This window comes from Ceratotherium simum, chromosome 21 (genome assembly GCF_057802395.1).
Source record: "Ceratotherium simum simum isolate JZ-2026a chromosome 21, ASM5780239v1, whole genome shotgun sequence".
Lineage (NCBI taxonomy): Eukaryota > Metazoa > Chordata > Mammalia > Perissodactyla > Rhinocerotidae > Ceratotherium > Ceratotherium simum.
In genome coordinates, this window is record NC_141920.1 from 22,081,793 (window position 1) to 22,103,845 (window position 22,053).

At 55.6% G+C, this 22,053-nt stretch overlaps 1 protein-coding gene across 1 annotated transcript in view; it reads left to right on the top strand.

The window, feature by feature from the left end:
- The first annotated feature begins 5,630 nt into the window (after window positions 1-5,630).
- Window positions 5,631-22,053, top strand: part of TGM2 (transglutaminase 2) — a 33,421-nt gene continuing 16,998 nt past the window's right edge. Inside the window, exons 1-6 of the mRNA XM_004430411.3 lie at window positions 5,631-5,713; window positions 9,385-9,564; window positions 14,248-14,490; window positions 17,151-17,269; window positions 19,726-19,854; window positions 20,923-21,100. Of these exons, the coding sequence (XP_004430468.2) occupies window positions 5,704-5,713; window positions 9,385-9,564; window positions 14,248-14,490; window positions 17,151-17,269; window positions 19,726-19,854; window positions 20,923-21,100 (859 nt within the window). The 5' untranslated portion in view covers window positions 5,631-5,703. The remainder of the gene's footprint in view (window positions 5,714-9,384; window positions 9,565-14,247; window positions 14,491-17,150; window positions 17,270-19,725; window positions 19,855-20,922; window positions 21,101-22,053) is intronic.

Below are 22,053 nucleotides of genomic sequence, written 5' to 3' on the forward strand. Positions count from 1 at the left end.
AAGTAGGAAAGGAGCGAAAACTGACTCCTGGGCCCAATGTGCAGATCACAAAGTGCCTCTACCACAGGCTGCCTCCTGGTCACTGTCACGGCCTCCGATGATTGCCCCGTGAGGCTGGGCAGAGTGGGCAGGACCATTTACCCAGCTCCAAATGGCCCCAGATCTGACCAGCATCAGAGCTCCCGGGCGTGCTTGTGTGGTTCTTCTGACATCTCCCTCTCTTGGCACCTCCCACCTCAAGTGTTTCTTCTCCCCAACCCTAACGTCTTAACTTCTAACCTTTGGGGGATGTTACATCAGGCAACGATCTTTGTTAGGGTCATATGCCAAGTAAGTGCTAATTGGTGGTGAGTAAGGCTCTGAAGTGGGTTTTCCTATGAGGAAAGCAAATCTTACTGCCTGAAATGGTCAGGATTCTACTCTCCAAAGATCCTAAGACTCTCTATTCCCTGGGTGTCCGGAGAGTTAAGAACTGTAGCGAGTTAATGGTGACAACAATAACAGAATGCGCTTACTCTCCCTGGGAGGGACTTTCATTTCCTTTGGATGTCCTCCTCTGAGCCCAGGAGGCTGGGGGTTTTGAGTCCCTTTTTACAGGAAACTGAGACTAGAGGCCACACAGCCAGTAAGAGGGGGACCAGGGCTGGAGCCTGGAGCTGTTGGACCCCTGTCAGCCCCAGCCACACCAGCTCACCACTGTTCCACCTCGCAGGCCTCATGTTCCACCCCACTCCCTGTTACAATGCAATACCCAACTGCAGGGCAAATAAAAGTAGCGTTCTAAAATTTCAGAATGGGGGGTAGAGGTACAGAGCCACTACTTACTTTTCTATAGTGTTTGGAGGCCCCATCCTGACTCTGCCCCATCTTGCTGTGTGACCTGGGGAAAGTTGTTTGCCTTCTCTGAGGCTCAGCAGTGGGTCTTCCTACTCTGCTACCCAAACATCCCCAGATCTGCCCTTGCTTCATCTCCCAGTGGCTGTCCTGGGATTGGAGGTGGTGTGTTTGGAGAGTACGTTGGGCTGAGACATCTCACGATGGAGGCAACAAGGGTTGAGGGGCCCCAGCACCACACCCTGGCTTCTGGTCCTGCCACAGGCAACCAGCACCACAAATCCTGCCAGCCAAGGCTCTGGGCTAATGGAGCCTGGCCAGGTTTGGACAAGCCTTTTCCTCTTTCCCTTTCTCTCTCTCTCTCTCTCGCTCTATGGCGTAGGTCACTTGTTCATTCAACAAACATTTATTGAGTGGCCACTAAGAGCCATGTAGGTGGAGGGAGATGGAGACTCACATATACTGGTCCCTGTACAAGGCAGACTGTGACTGTGGCCTGTGGGTGCTGGGGGCAAGAGAAAAGTCCTGCTCTGGGTGGGTTCCAGGAGGAGGTGGCCTTTGGGTGGGGCATAAAGCCTGGGTAAAACTTTGACAGGTGAAGAGGGGAGAGCATCGCGGGTAGAGGGCACAGCTTGAGCAAAGGCCTGGAGGCAGGTAAAATTACAGGGTGCCTTTGGAGGCTAGGAGAGTGTCTGGTGAGACTGGAGTGTACGAATGTGGGGTATTCGACCGGAGGGTAAGTTGGGCCAGACCTGCGGGGCCTCGAATGCCTGGCTGAAGAGCTCCAACTTTCCCCCGAGGCGTTTCGGCAGAGGAGGGGCGGGCTCAGACCGCTTCCTGGAAGGCTCCCTTTGGCTCCGAGGCTTTCACGTCAGTCCTGTGAGGTCTGGGGCGTGATTTCTACTTACAGAAATGGAAACTGAGACCTCAGAGAGGTGAACTGAAGGGCCCATGGTCCAGAGCTTCAGTGGTATGGTTGAGACTGAGGCCCAATGCCGGGGGCACGGGCAGTGGGGATGGGGATGCATTGTGGGGCAGGGCTGAAGACAAGATGTCTGGGTCAGTTTTCCATCTGCAAAATGGGCACGTTGAGGGCCTTCCCTAATCAGATGCCCGGATCCTGCCTTGGACGGGCCACCCGCCACGCTCCCTCTCACAGGGCCTGAGAGGTCACGCCTGCCCCTTGACGTTTTCCCCAAGGCCCCTGTCCTAACATGCCGACCTCACCCCATCCCACCTCAGGGGAGTCTGGCCTCACCTCCCTGGGCTTCCTCATGCCAGACGCTGCTCATCTGCCATTAGTCACCAGTGGGTAGAAAAGCCGAGGCCTTCAAATGCCCTATTGTGGTCCCACCCACTACTGCCCTGCCCTCCCTCCCCTCCCAGCTCAGCCATCCAGGGCCATCTCTGGTGTGGGGTCCCTTGTCCTTGGGGAATGGCTGAGCCCAACCAGGGCCTGGGAGCCCAGTTGTGCTGTGTGACCTCAGGCAGATTCCCCAACCTCTCTGAACCTGAATCCTTTTCCTTTACTTCCTTCCTTCCTTCTAGTGTTCCTTCAATGCTCTCTGACTCATCCCTCCCTCTCTCATGCCATAAACATTTATTGAATGTCTGCTGACCAGACACTGTGGGTCAGAAGCACGGACCACAGCCCTCAGAGGCTTCACTTGCCGAGGCTATAGCACCGGACATGACCCAGGCCCCTGAGGCCCCACCCCTCGGGGCGAGGTGAGTAGGACTGACCTCTGAACCATGTTAGAGCCAGCACAGGCTTTGGAACCCACCCCAGGTTCCACGGCCCCACTTCCTGACTGTGTGACCCCGGAAAAGTCACTTCACCTCTCTGAGTCCCAGTTTCCTCATTTAATGAATGACAAGAATCATATTGTAAGATTTAAATGGGACATCTGGCTGGTAATGGGTTATTCAAAAGTTCTAAAAATTCACCTTTGTCTCCACCCCGAGGCCTGGAAATCCTCGTGGAAGTGAAGAACGGATCTCTCTAATGGTGGTGTTCAGGTAGGTACAAGGTCAATGGTGACCTCGGGTACAAGACTTATTTGGGAGGCGGAGAGTTCTTCTGAGCACCCTCCCCCACCAAATATTCTACTTTGTCTGCAGCCTGCTTCACCTACACACAGGAACCTCCCTTTAGTGGGGGAAGGGGAGTCCTGACTCTTGATGACATCATCAGAAAAATTTTTAGATGACATTTATTGAGGACTTACTATGTGCCCGGCACTGAACAGACATTATGTCTAATATCCAGAGGTGGGGACTCTTATATCCATTTTATAGAGGAGGAAACTGAGGCTCAGAGAGGTCTAGTAACTTGCCTAGGGTCGCACAGCCAAGAGTGACCCCAGATGCGCCCTGATCTAACCACTGCACAGCATTTCCACTGCATGGGATAATGAAAGACCCCTGCCTGCACTGTCTGGGGACATTGAGCCCATGACCACTCTCTCTGGGCCTCAGTTTCCTCCTCAGTAAAATGGAGTTTTGAATCCTTCATTGCCCAATGAGGTAAGACAAGGCAGGGTTTCCCAGCTTCTCTGAACAGATGGGAAAACTGAGGCCCAGACCGGGGCAAGGAATTCCCCCTGGTCACTAGTATCCAGGTCTTGGGGCCCAGCCTGGGCTGTGGACTCTGCCTGCCGCTTCTCAGAAGCCGGTCCTGACCCCGACTGCCTGTCCTGGGATTGCTCAAGATTGTGTCACTGAGGTGGCCACCGTTCTCTGGAAAAGGGGAGAGGAAGGAAGAGGAGGCAGCTGACTGGGTCGGGTAGGGCGTGGGGCTCTGTGCCAAGGCCCACGCCGGGCACCAGGAACAACCTGACGGGTATTCTAGAAATACTCCAAGTGGATTCCTGTCCTCCAGGGAACCTCCGGGTGGGGTGATAAAGGAGAATTAGTACTGAGTGGAAAAGAACAGCTCATTTTCAAATGAGAAAGAAGGGACAAAGACAAAAGCCACCCTTTCATTCAGGGCAGGGCTGCCACTTATAGGAACACACCGCCCGCAGCCTGCTTTCTGCAAAGGCTGACTGTCCCCGGGCCTCCTGTTTCTCTTCCAGGTCCCGGTCCCTCGGGCCACGTTCTGGGGCATTGGGCATTTTTATTCCACAGCTCAGGGACCCCAGTTATCGAGTGCTCACTACGTACTAGGTGCTGGACCTGAGTCATTTTGGTTGAGTCTTACTCCAGGCCTGTGGGGGAGGAATTCTTGCCCCCCTTTGGCAGAGGGAGAAACTGAGGCCTGGAGAGCCGAGATACCTGCCTGTGGCCATGACCACACAGTTGGTCAAGGTCAGAGTGGGAACTCGAACCCTGGCTTCTTGACCAACGTTCACTCACCCTGCTCCTTCCTCTGAGCACTTGCCAGATGCAGGGAACAGTTTCTGCAAGAATATCTGTCAAATGGGGCATTTACAGGCTCACCCATGGGGCTATTTTGCAGGTCAGCAGGGCCCAACACGACGGCTTGAGTTTGTTCACTAAGACCCCGGGCAGGGCCCATTGACCAGGGGACAAACGTCCACTAAAACAGCACAGGTTTATTCCCTGCACGGTGTCACATGGGAATGGAAACGGGCCAGTTCTGTAGCCCAAATCCATCAATAGATATGGAACTTACTCCAGAAAAAGAGCTGGGGGAAGCCCACAGACCTCTGTCTCTCCAGAGACCTTCCCTGCACAGGCCTCATGGTGGATGAGAAGCACAGGAGACCGGGGGACCGGAGGGACCAGGATGGCAATGGGCCCCCCAGGGTGCTGGGTTTGAGGGGTCAGAGGTTGAGTCCCTGGAAGGTTGGCTTTGTTCCTCTCTGGCACACAGTGGGCCTGCAAGGAACATCAGGGAGAGAGGGAGGGAGGGAGGGGGGGAGGGGTGAGTGGATAGATGGGTAGGTGGGTAGGTGGGGGGGTGGGGAGTGGATGAGTGGATAGACGGTTGGACGGATGATTAGACGGACTGAGGGACAGATGAAATAGGCAGATTATCTGGGTTTTGCTATAGGAAGAGGTGCTGGTATGTCTGTCTTTGTGGGTGTGTCTGATGTCTGTACATGAGTTGTGTTTGCACGTGTGTCCATCTCAGAGAATCTGCATTTTCGTGTGTCTATAGGTGCCCCGATCTGATTTTGTGTCCGCATCTCTGTGAGGTCTGTCTATGTGGGTCTGGGGACATCTGGACACCCGCTAATTTGTATGTGGCTCTTGGTGGGCCCCTGTCTCTGTGTGTCTGGCTGTATATGTCCTGGCACATCTCTGTGATTTTAGTGTCCATGTCACTGTGTCTGTGTGTCCTGGTTTATCTGCTGTATCTGTCAGAGTGTGTCTGTGTCTCTGTGCATCCACATCCCTACCTCTGATTGTGTGTCTCTGTCTGCTCCGTGTGTATCTGTGTCTGAGTGTGTGTGTCTTCTTGACCCGGGGTCTGACCTGACTAGGGGTCCATGTCTGCGTATCCAGGTGTGCTGTGTGCCCCGGTGCAAGTGTGTGTCTGTGCCTTCATGTGTGTATTTCTGTGTCCAGATGTGTCTGTGTGTCCTGTTCTAATTGTGTGTCCTGTCCATGCTGGCCCAGCCCTGCACTCTGCCCATTCCCCCAGGGGGCGCCCTTGCCCGGCTGCCCGTCCCTCCCTCCCTGGGGCTCCTGCCCCTGGGTGCGCCCCAGCGGCTGGCTGAGAGCAAGCGTGGGCAAGGGTGGCCTCACCAGGTCCCCGCCTCCCCGTGTGGCCCCGCCCCCGGCCCGCCCCGAAGCGGGCTATAAGTTCCCACTGCTCTCAGCCTCCACAGTGCCTGTGCCAGGGGCCTGCACTTGGAGGGTCCTGACAACAGTCTGAGGAGCCACCGCCACCACCTGACCATGGCCAAGGGTGAGTATCAAGATCAGCACTGTGGCCACTCAGGGCCCCATGCCTGACCATCCCTCCCTGGTCTTGGTGGTCCCACGGGTGCAATGGAGGGCAGGACTGGGCTGGGGCTCAATCCTTCAGTCCCGGATTTGGAGAGCAACAGGAGGGCTGGGCTGGGTGAAAGGTGCCTGGCTCCCCGTCCTGGCTCTGCTTGGGCCCTCAGTTTCCCCATCACCAGGGCATAATCATTAACCCCTGCCTCCCTGGATCAGAGGAGGCAGTGGAACATGAACGTGTGTTGCAAAGTACTGTGCACAGTGCACCATTGTCACCTGTCCTCAGCTGTGCAGAGGGTGCTGGCCTGGCCTCAGATCACTTAGCTTTAGTTGGTCCCTGCCAGCTGGGAGGAGGCATGGGTGCTGTCCCTGGTGGTGGGCAAGCCAAGCCTGGCTGACTCCTTGGCCCCGGGGGCCAGAGAGGAGGTTCCAGCGTCCTGTGGGGAAGTGGGCTGAGAGCAGGCATGTTCTCATAGGTCCCTTCCGGCCCTCAAGTTCTGCAGCCGCAGTTCTTGGCTGCTTGTTAGTCTCAGTTTCCTTTCCTGTACGACACGGACAATAATGGCAGCCATGGTGCGTCTGTGAGGGCTGAGAGGAGTGGTGAAGGGGCTCAGTTAATTTCCCACCTGCCCCTCCCAGGGGAGGGGCTCCGACCACGGACCATGTCCTGCACTAATGCTGCGGGACCCAGCGTCCGGCTGACTCTTGGGTGAGGTCCATTTGGGGATGGCCTCCGTACCCCTGCACCCCCAGGAAGGAGGGGTGGGGAGAGGGAGTGTGGAGCAGGACACGGGACCGGCGGAGCGGGGATGAGCGGGAGGAACCACCATCTGCCTGGCCTGCTGTGTGACCTCAGGCCGCCTTTGTCCCTCTCTGTGACCCAGCTCCCCAACACATGGGATCAAAAGCCAGCTCAGGACTGGCTGTGACAGGTCCCCTTGGTGGCCACTTGTCCACAGTGCAATTTCCCACTCCTGTCCCTATGAGTGGGGCTCAGTGGGGCTGGGGGACCCTGGAGATGCCAGCTATGATGAGCCCCCTGTCCCATTGCCACAGTGGCCACTTCCTCCAGGGTCCCCTGGCCTGGAAGACCCCGGGTCCTTTCTCAACACAGAAGTCCTATGCCTCTAGACCCCAGCGTTCCTGCGCCTTTGGAGATGGGCATGATTTCTGGAAACGCTTCTTCAGACAATAGCCTGAGAAAGTGCTCCGTGTGCCCCAGACCAAGGACTGACCGGCTCTCTAAGGTCTCCCAGGGGAACAAGGTGGTCTCTTTCCTGCTTAAGCTCCCTGGAGTAGAAGTTTCCCGAAACAGTATGTTCTCACCCCAGCAGGCCAGCAGGAAGTTCTTCCTTGCCGCCAGTGGAGGTCTCTCCTGCTGTGATTGCAGGGGTCAGCTTCCCCAGGTCTCCTCCCAGGCTCGAGAACAACACAGGACGTGGGAGGGAGGGGGGAGGGAGGGGAAGGGGGGGAGGGTGGAGACCAAACCCTGAGCCAGGAGTGAGGTGGTTACCAGCACAGACTCCAGAATCTACAACCCGGGTTCAAATCCCAGCGCCGCTGTGTGCCGTGGGACCTGGGGCCGCGTACTGTCTCTCTCTACAAAACAGAGAGAGTGATTGTCCTATGCGAGTGGAGATAATCCACGTAGAAGCCGTCAGCAGACGCTGGGCATTTGCACCTCACTTTTGGGATACTCCATGGCAGGAGGCAGGAGACCTGGGTCAATGTCCCAGTGGAAGGCTGACTTGCTGGGTGACTTGGGCAAATCCCTGCCCCTGGACCCCGGTTGGACCACATCCTCTCCAAGGGCCCCACAGCTCTGAGTCTGTCTTGCCCACTCCCCCCACCCTACGGTCTTCCTAACCTTGACCTCACCAAGGTTTATGAATCTTGTGCTTCTCTCAGACCCCCACCCACCCATCACCCCTACCCCTTCTCTGGTCTTCAGCTCCCTCTGAAGCTATAAGTAGAAATCTCACATATCAAGCTTTTGCCCTAACCTAGATGCCGGGGACAGGGTGTCCCAATATCCTCTCCTAGACCTCACAGCAGTCCGTGAAGGCTTCAGAGAAGGAGGCACAGAGAGGGAGAGACACCTGTCCAGGATCACACAGCAGCACAGCAGAACTGAAACCCAGGTCCAGAAGACTCCCAAACCCCTGTCATTTTTAAAACCTTTTATTATGGAGAATATTGAACATACGTAAGAGTAGAGAGGACAGAATAATAAATGCCTACATTCTCATCACCCAGTCCCAACCACCAACCCATGGCTACTCCTGCCTTCTGTACCCGTATCTTACCCCCTCCCCATTATTTGGAAGCAAATCCCGGACATCACATCATTTAATCTGTAAATATTTCAATAAGTATCTCTGAAGGATAAGGACTCTCTTTTTTTAGACATAAATTAACAAAAATTCTTTAATATCACCATTATTCTATCAGCGTTCAAATTTCCCGTTGTCTCATACGTGTAAAAAATATTTTTAAACAGTTTTTTAAATCAAGATCCAAATAAGGCCCACACAACACAATGTCTAGGAATGTTTCTTAGGTTTCTCTTAATCTGTACCTTCCCCCTTCAACTTTTTCTTTTCATTTTGTTCTTGCAATTTATTTGTTAAAGAAACCAGATCTTTTGCCTATAGTTTCCCAGAGTATGAATTTTGTGGATCGCATCCTGGTTCTGTGTTTAACGTGTTCCTCAGTCCTGCGTATTTCCTGTAAATTGAAAATTGAACCTGAAAGGCGAAGCCTGTGTAATTAACCTATACCCAACACCGCCTGTGTTTTTACAGAAAGCATCCCCCAACTGCGAAAGAATATCTCATGTTTTTGTTGTTAGTGTCACAGAGTCGATTCTCACTCCAGGCAACCCTGTGTATGGCAGAGCTGAACCCTGCCTGGTCTTTCTGCGCCATCCTCTCAACTTCCAGTGCTGTCTCAGACAATGCTCTGCTGCTATTTATAGGGTTTTCCTGGCTAATTTTTTCTGAAGTGAGTGGCCAGATCCTTCTTCCTAGTCTGTCTTAGTCTGGAAGCTCTGCTGAAACCTGTCCACCATGGGTGACCCTGCTGGTATTTGAAATACCAGTGGCATAGCTTTCAACATCATAGCAGCACGCAGCCGCCACAGTGTGACAACCTGAGCAGGACACAAACCGGGGGTCGGCGGTGAGAGCGCCGAATCTTAACCCTCTCCCATCAGGGCCGGCTAGCTCGTGTTTAGTAAGCATTTATTATGTGCCAGGTGCCGTGCCAAGTGGCTCACAACAGCCCTCTGAGGTGGATCCTGTTGTCCCCACCTGCGGACTGATGGGGAAACTGAGGCCCAGGAAAGTTGAGTTGCCTGAGGTCACACAGCCGGGAGGTGGCAGAGCCTTCTCCCGACAAGTCGCAGAGGGCACAACTTTGTGATTAAAAGTTAGGGAGATTTGGCCCCCGCCGGCCTCTGGGTGATGGGGTGGGGTGGGGACTAGGAGGGGGAAGGGCTGATAGCCACTGTCTAGAGAGGGCTGGCTCCCGGAGGGCCCTGAGGGCCCCCATGTCCAGGGACTGCAGCCGTGCGTCTGGGGGTCACAGCTGGCTGAGGAATGCCACCACGGCTCACGCCTTCCTGCTTTTCTGTAGATCTGGTTCTGGAGCGATGTGACCTGGAGCTGGAGGCCAATGGCCGAGACCACCACACGGCCGGCCTGTGCCGAGAGAGGCTGGTGGTGCGGCGGGGCCAGCCCTTCCGAGTGACGTTGCACTTCCAAGGCCGAAATTACGAGGCCAGTGTGGACAGCCTCACCTTCAGCGTCGTGACTGGTGAGTACCCTCCCCGCCTCCACCCGCCCTGCCCCGTCTGTGATTCATTGTCTCCTGATGGACAACCGGACAGGTGGCTTGGTTCCTCTTTGGCCCCTGCGAAATTCCCAGCAGTCACTAACCCCATTTTACAGATGAAGAAACTGAAGCCCCCGTCACCCAGCCTTGTGCCCCTGGTTACATGGGTTCCTGAAAACCTATCATCACCGGGGTTGGGGGTCAGCTTCCTACCACGCAGGCCCATCAAGATCTTGCTTGCTCTTTCCTATATCAAAACAACTTTCTAACTCTTATCAACAGCAGCTTCCCAAAATCCACACAACCTGACCAGGCCTCTGGGATCAGGTCCAAGTCGTGTCTGGGTGGTGGAGAGAACCCAGCTGGCTCCAGCACTCTGAGTGGGCAGTTTTGCGTTCTGGTAGTTCCTTCTCCAAGCCTCAGGAGGCTGTCTTAGGCTTGAGGGCTGGACAGACAGACCTGGGTTCTGGTGCCAACTGGGCGGCTTGCCCGCTGTGTGACCTGGGGCAAGTTGCTTAGCCTCTCTGAGCCTGAGCGTCATCATGGGGAAAGCACTCACGGAGGACGGTTGTTAAGTGAGAAGGGCCTGACATGGAGGAGTACCCTGTAGATGTTAGTGGCTGTTCTTGCTCCAGGGGCTCCAGTGATGGGCGAAGGGACGTTGAGGCCCCAGCCACCCCATCCCTAGATGCCGAGCACCCAATCTTCTTTATACATCATTCCTGGAAAAGTGGCCTTGAGTGTTGAACCGGTTGGTTTGGCTTCTGGTGGGAACCATGCCCTGGAGGTCGCCAGTGAGGAGCCTCCTGGCTGGGACTCTGGCCCAAGGATGGGAAAGGCTGGCTCTGTCTGAGGTCTCAGGGGGCAGAGAGCAGCAGGCAGGCTGAGGCCCGTATTTACGTGGGAGGCTGTTTGATAAGGCTTATCATGGCACCTGCAGACTGGCCACAGACGTCCCCTCTGTGCCTTTCCTCCCTTCTCCTTCCCTCCTGGAAGGTAAACACCCACTACTCAGGGGCACCCCACACACACCCAGCACCCTTGGGGCCCTTCCTAACAGACTGGAGGGGCCTCCAGCAAGTCTCTGATCTTTCTAGCCTCAGTTTCCCCCTCTGTAAAGTGGAAGGTTGGGGTACATGACAGTTAAGGGCTGGGTATGGTGCCCTGAGAAGAGTCAGGCTTAGGGTGATGAAAATCACAACATCTATAGAGCACCCACTGTATGCATGCTTATCCTGAATCCTCCCGTCTTAGAAGCATAATGAACCCCCATTTTACAGATGGGAACATTGAGGCTCAGAAAGGTCAAGTTACTTGCCCAAGTCACACAGTGAGTTAGGGACTAAGCAAGTTCAAACCCTGACCCCAGACTTGAGGCTTTTCATCACTGTGACCCCACAGCGGGCACATTTCACTATTCACCACAAGAGCCTGCCAGGCCTCAGCGTGTCCCTCTGTGAAATGGGGTGGTAGGTGGGCTACCAGGTTGGGCAGCCAGTGATTTCCCACCCTCATTTTTCATCTGTCACTCCCACGGCGTCCGCTTTCTTCCTCCTTCTGCATTTGTCTACGCAGCCTGGCGTTAGGTAACTAAGGGCCCTGAGTTCAGGGTTTGTGGAGCAGCTGACCTTCCCACCCCAGCAACTAATCTCTGTTTTCCAGTCTCTACCGACTTATCTCAAAACATAGCTGCCCTGCCCTGGTCACTTCCACTGCTCCTGGGGTGGCCACGGAGGGCACTGTATCTCTGGGTTCACACAGCTTCCTTGCAGGAGTGACCGAGACCCTCCCGGGGGCTAAGGAAGCCTGGGGACAATACCAGGAAGCTAGGCCCTCACCTCAAGGCCTGGCTTGGGTCAGCAACCGGCCCCGGGCCTGGCCTGGTGACCCTGCTCCCGTGCTGGAACATTCTGGCTTGTGATCAGCCTGTCCTACCTCTTCAGGGCAACTGAGGCTCAGAGAGAACAGGGAGCTAGCCGAGGTCACTCGGTGAATGGAGTGTGTGGCCTGACCCCACACATGCCCCGATGCTGTGTATTTCACCCAGACTGTGCGAGACCTGACGGCTCTGTCATGGGGTACAGATCACAGTACACGAACACCAACCTTGTCACGGGAAGAAAGCTCTGCCTCCCTCCGAGGGGGGCCAGGGCTTGGAGGGAGAGTGGGGTGGGAGTGAGGTCAGCCTGAAGGAGTGAAAAGAACCCTTATGAGGCTAAGAGAAGGCTTTCCTCTGGAAGGTTCCCCTTATCCACCCTACCTGGCCCCCCGCCACCAGGGTCTGGCATAGTGGCCAGGACCCCTCTGGTCTCCAGGTCATTCAGGCCCAGAGGGGTCCCTGCGGTATCTCTGGTCCCACAAAGAGTACCGTGTGGAATCACAGCCCAGGAATTTTCAAAGCCAGCTTACGTAGCAGCGGAGGGGCCAGGGGTCAGCCCGTCCACATCGCACCCTCCAGGGCCCCTCACAAGAAAGGGGGGTGTGTGTGCATGTGCGTGTGTGTGCGCACGCGCACCCGCATGCGCACGGTTGCCCCGGGTCAGAGAGAAAGGGAAATCTGTTTCCGTCCTATCCCCAGGGTTGTATGTTGGCAGTGACAGCGTCTACGGGGCCTGGCCCAGGTGGTCACCACGGGGACCAGGTCATTGATCGTCCCGACAGGGACGTTTCTGAGAACGAAGGGGGTGCCGTTCAGTGACGCCAGGACCACACGCATGAACTGGGGCATGTGGTCACCCCAACTTCACCCCTCTCGGCCTCAGTTCCTGTATCTGTGAAGTGATTCAATTGGTTCCACTCCAATCCTCAAAATCTGTTATTGGGCCTGAGAACTCTGACTTTTAATGGTCCCTTTTGATGACACTGAGGATGGCTCCCATTTACTGCATAATTGCTGTGTGCCGGTCACTGTTTCCAGTGCTTTCTATGAACTCCCTCACAGAATCCTCTAACAGCCTTAGGAGGTGGTGGGGACACTAATAAACAATAACTACTATTTATTAAGCACTTACTATGTGCCAGGTACCTTGTGAGGGGCTTCACGCTTCCCCCCCTTCTTCAAGCCTCACAATGACCTTATGAGGAGGTACTGGAATTGGTCCCATTTTACAGATGAGGAAACTGAGGCATAGAGAAGCTAAATAGCTTGTCCAAGGTCACAGAGCTTGGACCTGGAATTGGACCTTCTCAGGCATGTGGTCTAAGCCTATTTTTTTCTTTGATGAGAAAATTGCAGATCAGAGAGGCCTTGTGACTTAGCCCAGGTCACACTGTGCTCAGGGCCTGAGCAGGGGAACCAGACCCAGGCTGGCTCTTGGGCCCCGGTGCTGCCCGACTCCTCCCCCAGATGCCAACTCTGGACGACAAGGAGTGTTTAAAGGCTTACATCTGGCTCCTGGCACCCAGACAGGGCCCCAGAGGCCTGTGTCATGCCTATTAGTTCATGGTTATATTTGGGCCCGGGTGTAGGTGGGGCTGGCGGCAGGGAAGGAGGAGGCTGGGTGCTGGGAGACAGCCCCTTGGTGAGCAGCCCCCATATTGTCAGCAGCAGGTGGGCAGAGCTGTAGGGAGGGAGACAGAAGAACAAAAATAAACTCTCCTGGGCAGCTGCCCAAGCAGGCAAAGAAGGTTCTGTTTCTTCTCTCTGTCACCCAAGTCCAGAAAGGGTGACCAGCCCCCTCGCCCTCCCTATGACTCAGACCTGCCTGCCTGGGCCGGGCCCTCCCCTCCAGCTGAAAAAGCACCATTCAGGGCAGGCTGTCTACCTCACCGAGCCCGGAGACCCCCACTAGGGAGCATCCTCTGCAAAGGACAGCCTCGAGGCCTGGGCTCAGGTGCTGACTCTGCCACAGACCCCCGGGATCTCCTTGGGAGACCCCTCCTCTCTGAGCCTTCATTCTCTCTCCTGTACAAGGGATCTCGGGAGAAACAGGACGTGATAAGCCACTTCACTGAGAGTAAATGGCTGTCGGGAGATGAGGGATGGTTATGACCAGCTCTTCGGAGCTGCCTATGGACACACAGAGGCCAAAATTTGGAGGGTGCCCTGGAGAGACAAACACCTAGTCCTGTATCGGCCAGCACCCTCTGCTAGCGGACAGCAAGGGGGCTCTCAGACAGGCCCCCATGGGGACATCAGAGGACCAAGGTCCCATCCTACTCAGAGTCTAGGGTTCTTTTTCTGAACAGGAAAGCAGGATGCTAGCAGGCAAAAGATTTAGGCAGGAAAGGAAGACCCTTGGGGAGCATCTTGCCTAATTCCTGTCCATGCTATGGAGGGGCAAACTGAGTCCAGAGAAAGGGATGCTCTTGTCCAAAGTCACGCCAGCCCAGAGCAGTGTAACTGAGACCCTGCCCCAGGCTACACTGTCCCCTCCCCAGGGAGGAATCTCCCAGGAGGGTGAGGACCTGCCGTGTGCCTGCAGCTTTTCGTGCATTCCCACAAAACCACCCTGCAGGGTTGGGTCTGATCCCCCCTTGACAGACGAGGAAACCAAGGCTCAGGGAGATGAAACCTCTTGCCAAAGTTCCCTCAGTGGTTAGTGGCAGAACTAGGCCTCAAACTCAGGCCCATGGGACCCCAGGAATGTGCTCCGCCCCTGCCAGCACTGGCTCCCACCCTCCCTCACCACCCCCTGCTCATGGCCCTGCTTTCTCCCTCCACAGGCCCAGACCCCAGCAACGAGGCCGGGACCAAGGCCCGCTTCCCACTGTCCAATGCTGTGGAGGAGGGTGCCTGGACGGCCTCAGTGGTGGAGAAGCAGGACAGCGCCCTCTCGCTGCAGCTCAGCACCCCGGCGAATGCCCCCGTCGGCCTGTACCGCCTCAGCCTGGAGGCCTCCACTGGCTACCAGGGCTCCAGCTTCATGCTGGGCCACTTCACCCTGCTCTTCAATAGCTGGTGCCCAGGTGAGCCACGCTCCATCCATGGGTGGAGTGGGGAGATGGGCAGGGCTAGACCCACCCATGGGGCGGCCACTGAGGGTGGGGAATGGGGCAGAAGAGACATCAAAGTGGATTGAGTGAGGCCCACTCTGCAGCTCCATGCTGCAGCCTCCCAGAAACCTTGTGACGTGAGTATTCTTATTATTCCCGTTTACAGATGAGGAGACAGGCTCGCAGAAGCAAAATGATTTGCCCAAGGCCACACAGCTACCAAGGGATCCCACCCCATGTGGGCTTCCCTGGCTTGGGAGAGGGAAACTGAGGGAGGTGGAGGGGTGGGGGTAGCCAGGACAGGCGGGCAGGTGCAGTGTGGTTACTTAAGTGCCTCCTTGTGCGCTCTCTCAATCACTCCTCTTGACAATCCCAAGGGGGAGATCTCAGCATCCTTATTTCACAGACAGGAAACTGAGGCTCAGAGAGCTTAAGTGGCTTTTGGCAGCTCCTTCAGCAAGTAAGTGGACAATGCTGGACGAAACCAGAGAGTCAGAGAAAGAGCTGAGGCTGTCTGGAGCAGGAAGGAAGAGACAGGGCCTGCCACGCCCCTAGCCGGGCCTCAGTTTCCCCTTCTGACTAACGAGGCAGTTGGATCCGACCATCTGTTTCCTTCCTGCTCTCACATAGCAAGGCAGAGAGAGAGGCCTTGTGGGGGGGCCTCAGCCTGGGAATGGGGTGTTCCTTCTCAAAGCCCAGGCCCAGGGCAGAAATTCTGGCCTTTCCAGCCTCAGATAACCAGCTTCTTACTGGGCCATTGCTTTATTTTTTCTTCTCCATTTTGGGGCACTTTATAACACATTTGGGCAGAAAGATTTTTTATTTTCTCCTTTACATACTGTGGTTTTTAGTTCTAATTACAGCAGTAAGACATGAGAACATCCTCTTTATAAAAGCTTCAGGCACTACAGAGAGACAGCCCCCTGGACTCCCCTCCTTGGGGAACACCATTGTTAGCTGTCTTGGGGGCTCATCTCCTTAGATTCGGGTGTATGTGCCTGGAGACATCGCTGTATTAATGGAGTTCTCTGTCTCGCAAGCGTAAAAGGATCCCCCGGTATACATCAGCCTACAACTTGGTTTTCTTTTTCCCTCTACGATACGTCTTGAGGATCTCTCCACCTCGGTCTGCATACATCTGCTCGTGCTTTGTAAGAGCCGGGAGTGCCCGGATCTTGCCCATGTGAATGGTTCATTTATCTGGCCCCCCACACCCAGACATGAGGTCGTCCCCAGTGGCTCATCACAGGGCGGGCGTCGCAATGAGCGCCCTTGCGCACATGCCCTGTGGCCACGTGGAACGGTTTCTGGGGACAGAAGTGGCCCTGCTGGACCCACACTGTGCTCATTTTGATTTTCATCGACCTGCAGAGCTAACAGCTAGTGGGCAGCGCGGCCCGTGGAGCGGTACCGTGCCAGAGTCCCCGCCCCACCGGCACCGCAGGGGTTCAGAGTCCAGGCAACGGGGACCGAGGCTCTGGAGAAAGTGTCCCTTCCTCCAGCCCTGCCCCTGACCTGCCCAGAGGGTTGAGGCAGAGGTCAGCCAAGCAGCACAGTGACCACAGTGACCCACATCCCAGGGCGGGAGCCGTGAGCAGGCAGGAAGCCGGGCTCAGAGCGGTGGGGGCGCTGGCGAGAAGCTGCTCTCCCTCTGGGGCAGAGGGCGGGCTCTGCCTGGGAAGCGGGCCCTTCCTGCCGCCGAGCTCCCACACTGACAGGGTAGAGCCCCCACTTCACCAGAAGGAGACACGTCACAGTCCTGGCTTCTCGGGCCGGTGTGGGGACAGTTCCTCCACCTGCGCTGACACTCTCATTCTGATGGCGAAACACCGAGGGTTTGTCTTTCTCTTTCTGACCTTTGACCTCCGGCCATCTGGCCCCAACTGCCTCAGCCCCCTTTTCCATGGTCGCTAGCTGCAGGGACCTGAGTGCCTGCAGGTTCCTGCAGCGGCGCCTTTGCTCTCTCTGCTCCTCTGCTTAGAATGTCATCAAGGCAATGTTCAGATGCCACCTGCTCCAGGCGGCCCTCCCTCCCTGCCCCCGAGGCTGGACGGGACCCCACCTCCCCTGAGCCGTGGTGACCCTCCCCCGGCTTTCTCTCCACCCTGGATCATGCTCCTGCCTCCCGCTGGCCCAGGGCTTCAGCTTGTGCCCCACCTTTCAGATCCACGATCCCATTTTACTCCCAGGGAACACAGTGAGGTGGGGGAGAGGAGGGGACCTGCCCAGGGTCACAGAGCGAGGGAGGGTCAGAGCTGGGGGTGCTGACTCCTGATCCGGTGCTCCTTGGTCTCTTGTGTTGGATCAGTTTCCCCATCTGTAAAATGGGGCTTTCAAGGATCCCCTCCTCACAGGGCTCTTGTGGAGGTTAAACAAGGTAATGTATGTCACACGCTTATCGGGGGTCCTGGCATGGGATGAGTGTTGGATAAATGACAGCCATTGTTGTGACTAGCTGATAACACCTTATCTCATTGATATGCGGTTATTAGGTGATTAGTTTTTCTTACTAAAAGATAGAGGGCCTGGGAGACTCCGGCTGGCCCTGGGAGTTGGCACCCTATCTGCCATATCTACAAGGATGTGGGGCCCCACCAGGCCCAGAGCTGAGGCCCTTTCCTTCCCACCCACAGCGGACGCCGTGTACCTGAACTCGGAGGAGGAGCGGCAGGAGTACGTCCTCACCCAGCAGGGCTTCATCTACCAGGGCTCAGCCAAATTCATTAGCAGCATACCCTGGAACTTTGGGCAGGTAGGGCCACACCCTGCCCCTCCCCACCATCTCAGATCACCGTGTGCCGGGCCCTGGGTCCGAGGCATCAGAGCTGCAGAGGTGTGAGCAGGTCTCAGAGTCACCCACCCCTGGTTGTCGTGGATTCAAGGGCCCTGAAATGGCTGGAGGCTCAGAGAGGGCCCAGGCCAGACCTGAGGTCACACAGCAAAGGGCTGCCCTACCCAGCGTGGGAACAGCAGACCCAGACTGGGACTTGTGGGGCTGGCAGGTGCTCTGGGCGGGAGAAGGGGAACATTCCAGGCCATATATCAGGAGAATAGGCAGCATGTGGAGGATGCTTACTGTGTGCTAGGCATGTGCCAAGAGTGGTTTTAAACCATCATCTAGATCAGTGGTTCTCAAACTTGAAGATACATCAGAATCACCAGAAAAGTGTGTTAAAACCCAGATCACTGGGTCCCACCTAGCTGCTGATTCAGTAGGTCTGAGTGTGGGCTGAGAATTTGCATTCTTAACAAATTCCCAGTTGATACTGGTGCTGCTGGTCCCCTGTCCATGCTTAGAACTACTGGTCTGGTTGTATCAGCTAGCTCCTGCGAGTAACAAAGAAGCCCCAAATTTAGAGGCTTAAAACAACAGCCATCTCTTTTTCTCAGAAATCTATGGGTCAGCCAGGGCATGGCTGATCTCAGCCGGATGGCCCCTCTCTGTCCCCTGTGGTTCTTCATCCTCCAGCAGGCCAGCCTGGGCTGGTTCTCCACTCCAAGGCTCTGATTTCCTCTGCCATCCAGCCTCCCACACGCATTCTTGAGATGTCGCTGAGAAAACTCATGAAGCAAGAACCATCACCCCCCTGGCCCCTCAACCTCCTGGTGTGTTAGGGGGTGTTGGCCTCCTGGGGTGGGGTTCACCTTGAGACTTCTCCCAGCAGCCCCTGCCTCAGGATCCGTGTTCAGGCCTAGGGAGCCCTGCCCTGGGACCACAGGAAAGTTCTCCCTGTGTGATCTGGGGCTCTGACCTCAGTTTCCTCATCTGAATATTGGGGATAATAATTCCAAAAATACCTGCCCAGAAACCCTGCAGCCTGCTATAGGATGTAGATGAAATGGTGGAGTGACTGTGACACACAAAATACATCAGAAAATGAACTGGTCTGTTTCCCGGGGCTCTGTACTGTCCCCTGAGAAACAGAACAAAGCCCAGCCCTCCCTTGCGTTCCCTGAGTTCCTGATCTGTGTCCAGGCTGCGCTGGGCCGTGGGACATGGCCCTCGCAAAGCTTCAGGAAGCCATCACGATCCAGGATGATAAGACCTAGAGGAAGGAAGAGGGTGACTGCCCAGGGGGATCAGGGCAAGTCCTGAAACAGGCAGCGTTTGAGCTGGGCTTTGAAGGAGGTGGGTGCACCAGGCAAAGGGAACTGTGTGAACGACAGCTCGGAGATGGGAAAGTTCACGTTGTGCCTGAGAAGGATTCTGTAGCTGGGGGAGCACTTTATGTGGGAAGGAGTCCCAAGAGATGAAGTGAGAGGAGTCAGCAGTGTCCAGGTTGTGAACAACCCTGAATGACAGGCAAAAGGGTTCAAGCCATGGAGGGCTGTTCTGTAGAATGGAGGGAGCCCTGGGTCGAGGCCAGACAAGACCACAGAGATGGGGAGCAGGGGGCAGACGGGAGAGCCTTTGGACATGACAGATGGGTGGTCCAATGGAAGATGACAAGGAGGGATCCTACTTTTGATAAAGATAACAGTTGAGTTGCAAGAATGAGAAGGTGTGAGCCATACAGAGAGTGGCAGGAAGAGCATTCCAAGCAGAGGAAATAGCAAGTGCAAAAGTCCTGAGGCAGTGAGCCTGGAGCAGAGTGAGTGCAGGTGAGAGTGGTGAGAGATGAGGCCAAAGAGGGGTAGGGCACAGTTCATGAAGGGCCTTGCAGGCCACAGGGAAAAGTCTAGATGTTACTCTGGGTGCAGTGGAAACAGGAGTGGTGAGGTTCGATTTACATCTTTATAATCTACCTCAGTTCCAATCAGCGCAGTAGGGAGGGCGGGCTGGGGGAGGGATGCTCATCAGCTCTGGGGGGTGAGTCAGGCTTTAGGGGAAGTGGGGGATTTGCCTGGGTGGAGAGGGGAAAGGGGCAGTGGCAGGGCCCGAGATGACTCTGAAGGGAGGGAGGCCCCAGGGATGCTGGGCTCCCCACTCTGTGGTCTCTACTCCAAATTGCCAGGACCCCCAGCCAGGCCCTGGGTGTAGGCACACCCCCTTCCCCTGTCTCACAAACTCTGTTGTTGTCCCTCCCCACCCCCTCCTGGGCCAGGAGAAGCTGGCAGCACAGAGACGCAGCAGATCCAGCCCAGGCCTCCTGGTCTGGCGTGCGAGACAGAGCAGAGAAGTCCTGCAGCTGCTGGGCTTCAAGGCGGGCTTCCTGGAGGAGGTGACTTCTCATTGCCCTCATCCTCCTCTTGTTTCCTCTGACACAGTTTGAAGACGGGATCCTGGACATCTGCCTGACGCTCCTGGACCTCAACCCCAAGTTCCTGAAGAACGCCAGCCGCGACTGCTCGCGCCGCAGCAGCCCAGTCTACGTGGGCCGGGTGGTGAGCGCCATGGTGAGTGAGGAGCAGGGCCCACCCCAGGGTCAGGGCCATGTCGGGCCCCAGTTGGCTCCTTTCTTCCTGTGATGATGGAGACCAGGCCCGTGCTGGGCACAGTGAGGGGATCCATAAGATGGGTAAGTCTCAGCTAAGAGAGCTTGTATTTGGAAAGACAAGATTTACACAAACGAGGGTAGTGCCATGTGGTCCCTCAAAGCAATTCACTTGTTCATTCAGTCGCTCATTCAGCAAACATTTATCGAGTGTCACCTCCATCCTAGGCACTGGGGTCACAGCCAGGGATAAGACACGCATGGTCTCTAACTTATAGAGCTGATATTCTAACGGGTGGGTGGAAAGAGACAGACGTTGACTGACCAAAATGCCACGTGTCTGCGTGCAGGGTCATAAATCATGACGCATGCGCTGAAGGAACCTGGATGAGTGACAGTGTGGACCGCAGGGCCTAACCTCAGCGAGGAGCTGGGGGGAGCCTCCCTAAGTGATGATCCCTGAGCTGACATAGTAACTAGGAGAGGAGCATTCCAGGCAGAGGGTACAGCTTGTGCAAAGGCCCTGAGGGGGGACTGACTTAGGCAGGATTGAGGAACAGAAGGGAGGCCAGCGAGGCTGGAGTGGAGTAGGGAAGGGGGAGCAGCGGGGCTGCAGAGCGGGGTAGGGGCCAGACCGCGCGGGCCGCTTGGGCCACCGCCAGGAGGCTGGATTTTATTGTCCAGGTAATGGGAGTTTGAGGGGAACGACTGTCTGAGCTGGTCTTTGTAAAACTGAGATCATACTGTGTCACACCCCTGCCACCTGCGGACAAATGCACATCACCAGTGCGGCCTTCACGACCTTGACCCCACTCCAGCTCCTCCCTCCCCTTCCCTGTGCTGCGCCCCGGGCTCCAGCCCCAGCGGTCTCCAACACACCTGTCTGTCACACCTCGGTACCTGTGCACCTGCTGTTCCCTCATCCCGAACTCCCTTCCCTGCCTCTCCCCACGTGCAGAACTCGCACTCACCCTGGCGCAGCTGCCACCCTCTCCCCGGGCTTGACGCCCTGATGCCCCACTGGTTGCAGGTCAACTGCAATGACGACCAGGGCGTGCTGCTGGGGCGCTGGGACAACAACTACGGGGACGGCGTCAGCCCCATGTTCTGGATCGGCAGCGTGGACATCCTGCGGCGCTGGAAGAGCTGCGGCTGCCAGCGTGTCAAGTACGGCCAGTGCTGGGTCTTCGCCGCGGTGGCCTGCACAGGTGAGCTGCACGCGGGGCAGTGGGGGGGGCTGGAACCGGCCCCCGCCTCCGTGAGCCCGGGGAGGGTGCAGGGAGAGCGCTGAGTGGGAATCAGGAGACCCCGGTTCTGGTCCTGCCTCTTACGCCACCAGTGTACTGTGTGGCCTCGAGTCAGTGGCCGCCCCTCTCTGGTCCTTTTTCCAACTACCCCTCAGGTGGTTATGAGGATTAAGGAATGTCATTTGGAGGTGGCATGGGCTCAGGGTGGAGAGTGTGGGCTTTGGAGCCAGGCACAAGTGAGGTAAAAATCCCCAGTTACACTCATTTGCTCTGTGACCTTGAGAAATGACTTATTCCGAACCTCAGTTTCCTCATCTGTGAGAGGGACACAACAGGACCTACCTCCCAGGGTGGGCTGTCCTAAAATTGCTCAGCACAGAACTTGGCCCAGTGTAGCTCTCAGTACATACTAGCTATTAATAACCTGATAATAACAGTAATATCAACGTCAAGAAGGAGAAAGCACTTTCTAAAACGCAGAGAGGGAAAGGTATAACAATTTTGAACCAAAAAAGTAAAATAAATCTTTAAAAAATTTTGAAAATTTGAGCCCAGAAAACGTTGAAGATTGTTCCTGGGTTGATGATGGTGCTTATGAGAATGGGTTAGCATCATATACCAGTTAAAAACATAGAATCTGGAGTCAAGGCCTGAATTCAAATCCCAGCTCTGCTTCTTACCAGCTGTGTGTCCTAGGGGAAATCACTTAACTCCTCTGAGCCTCAGTTCCATTAGATGTAAAATGGGATAATAAAAGTATTTTTATCCTGGGATGGTTGTGAGGATTAAATGAGTTAACGTGCGTGAAGTGCTTAAAATGACCTCAGATGCATAACAGCAAATGCTTATACAGTGCTGCTGCTTATGGTTGTCACTATTATTACCATTTCTATTATTATTACTGGGCTCAGGAA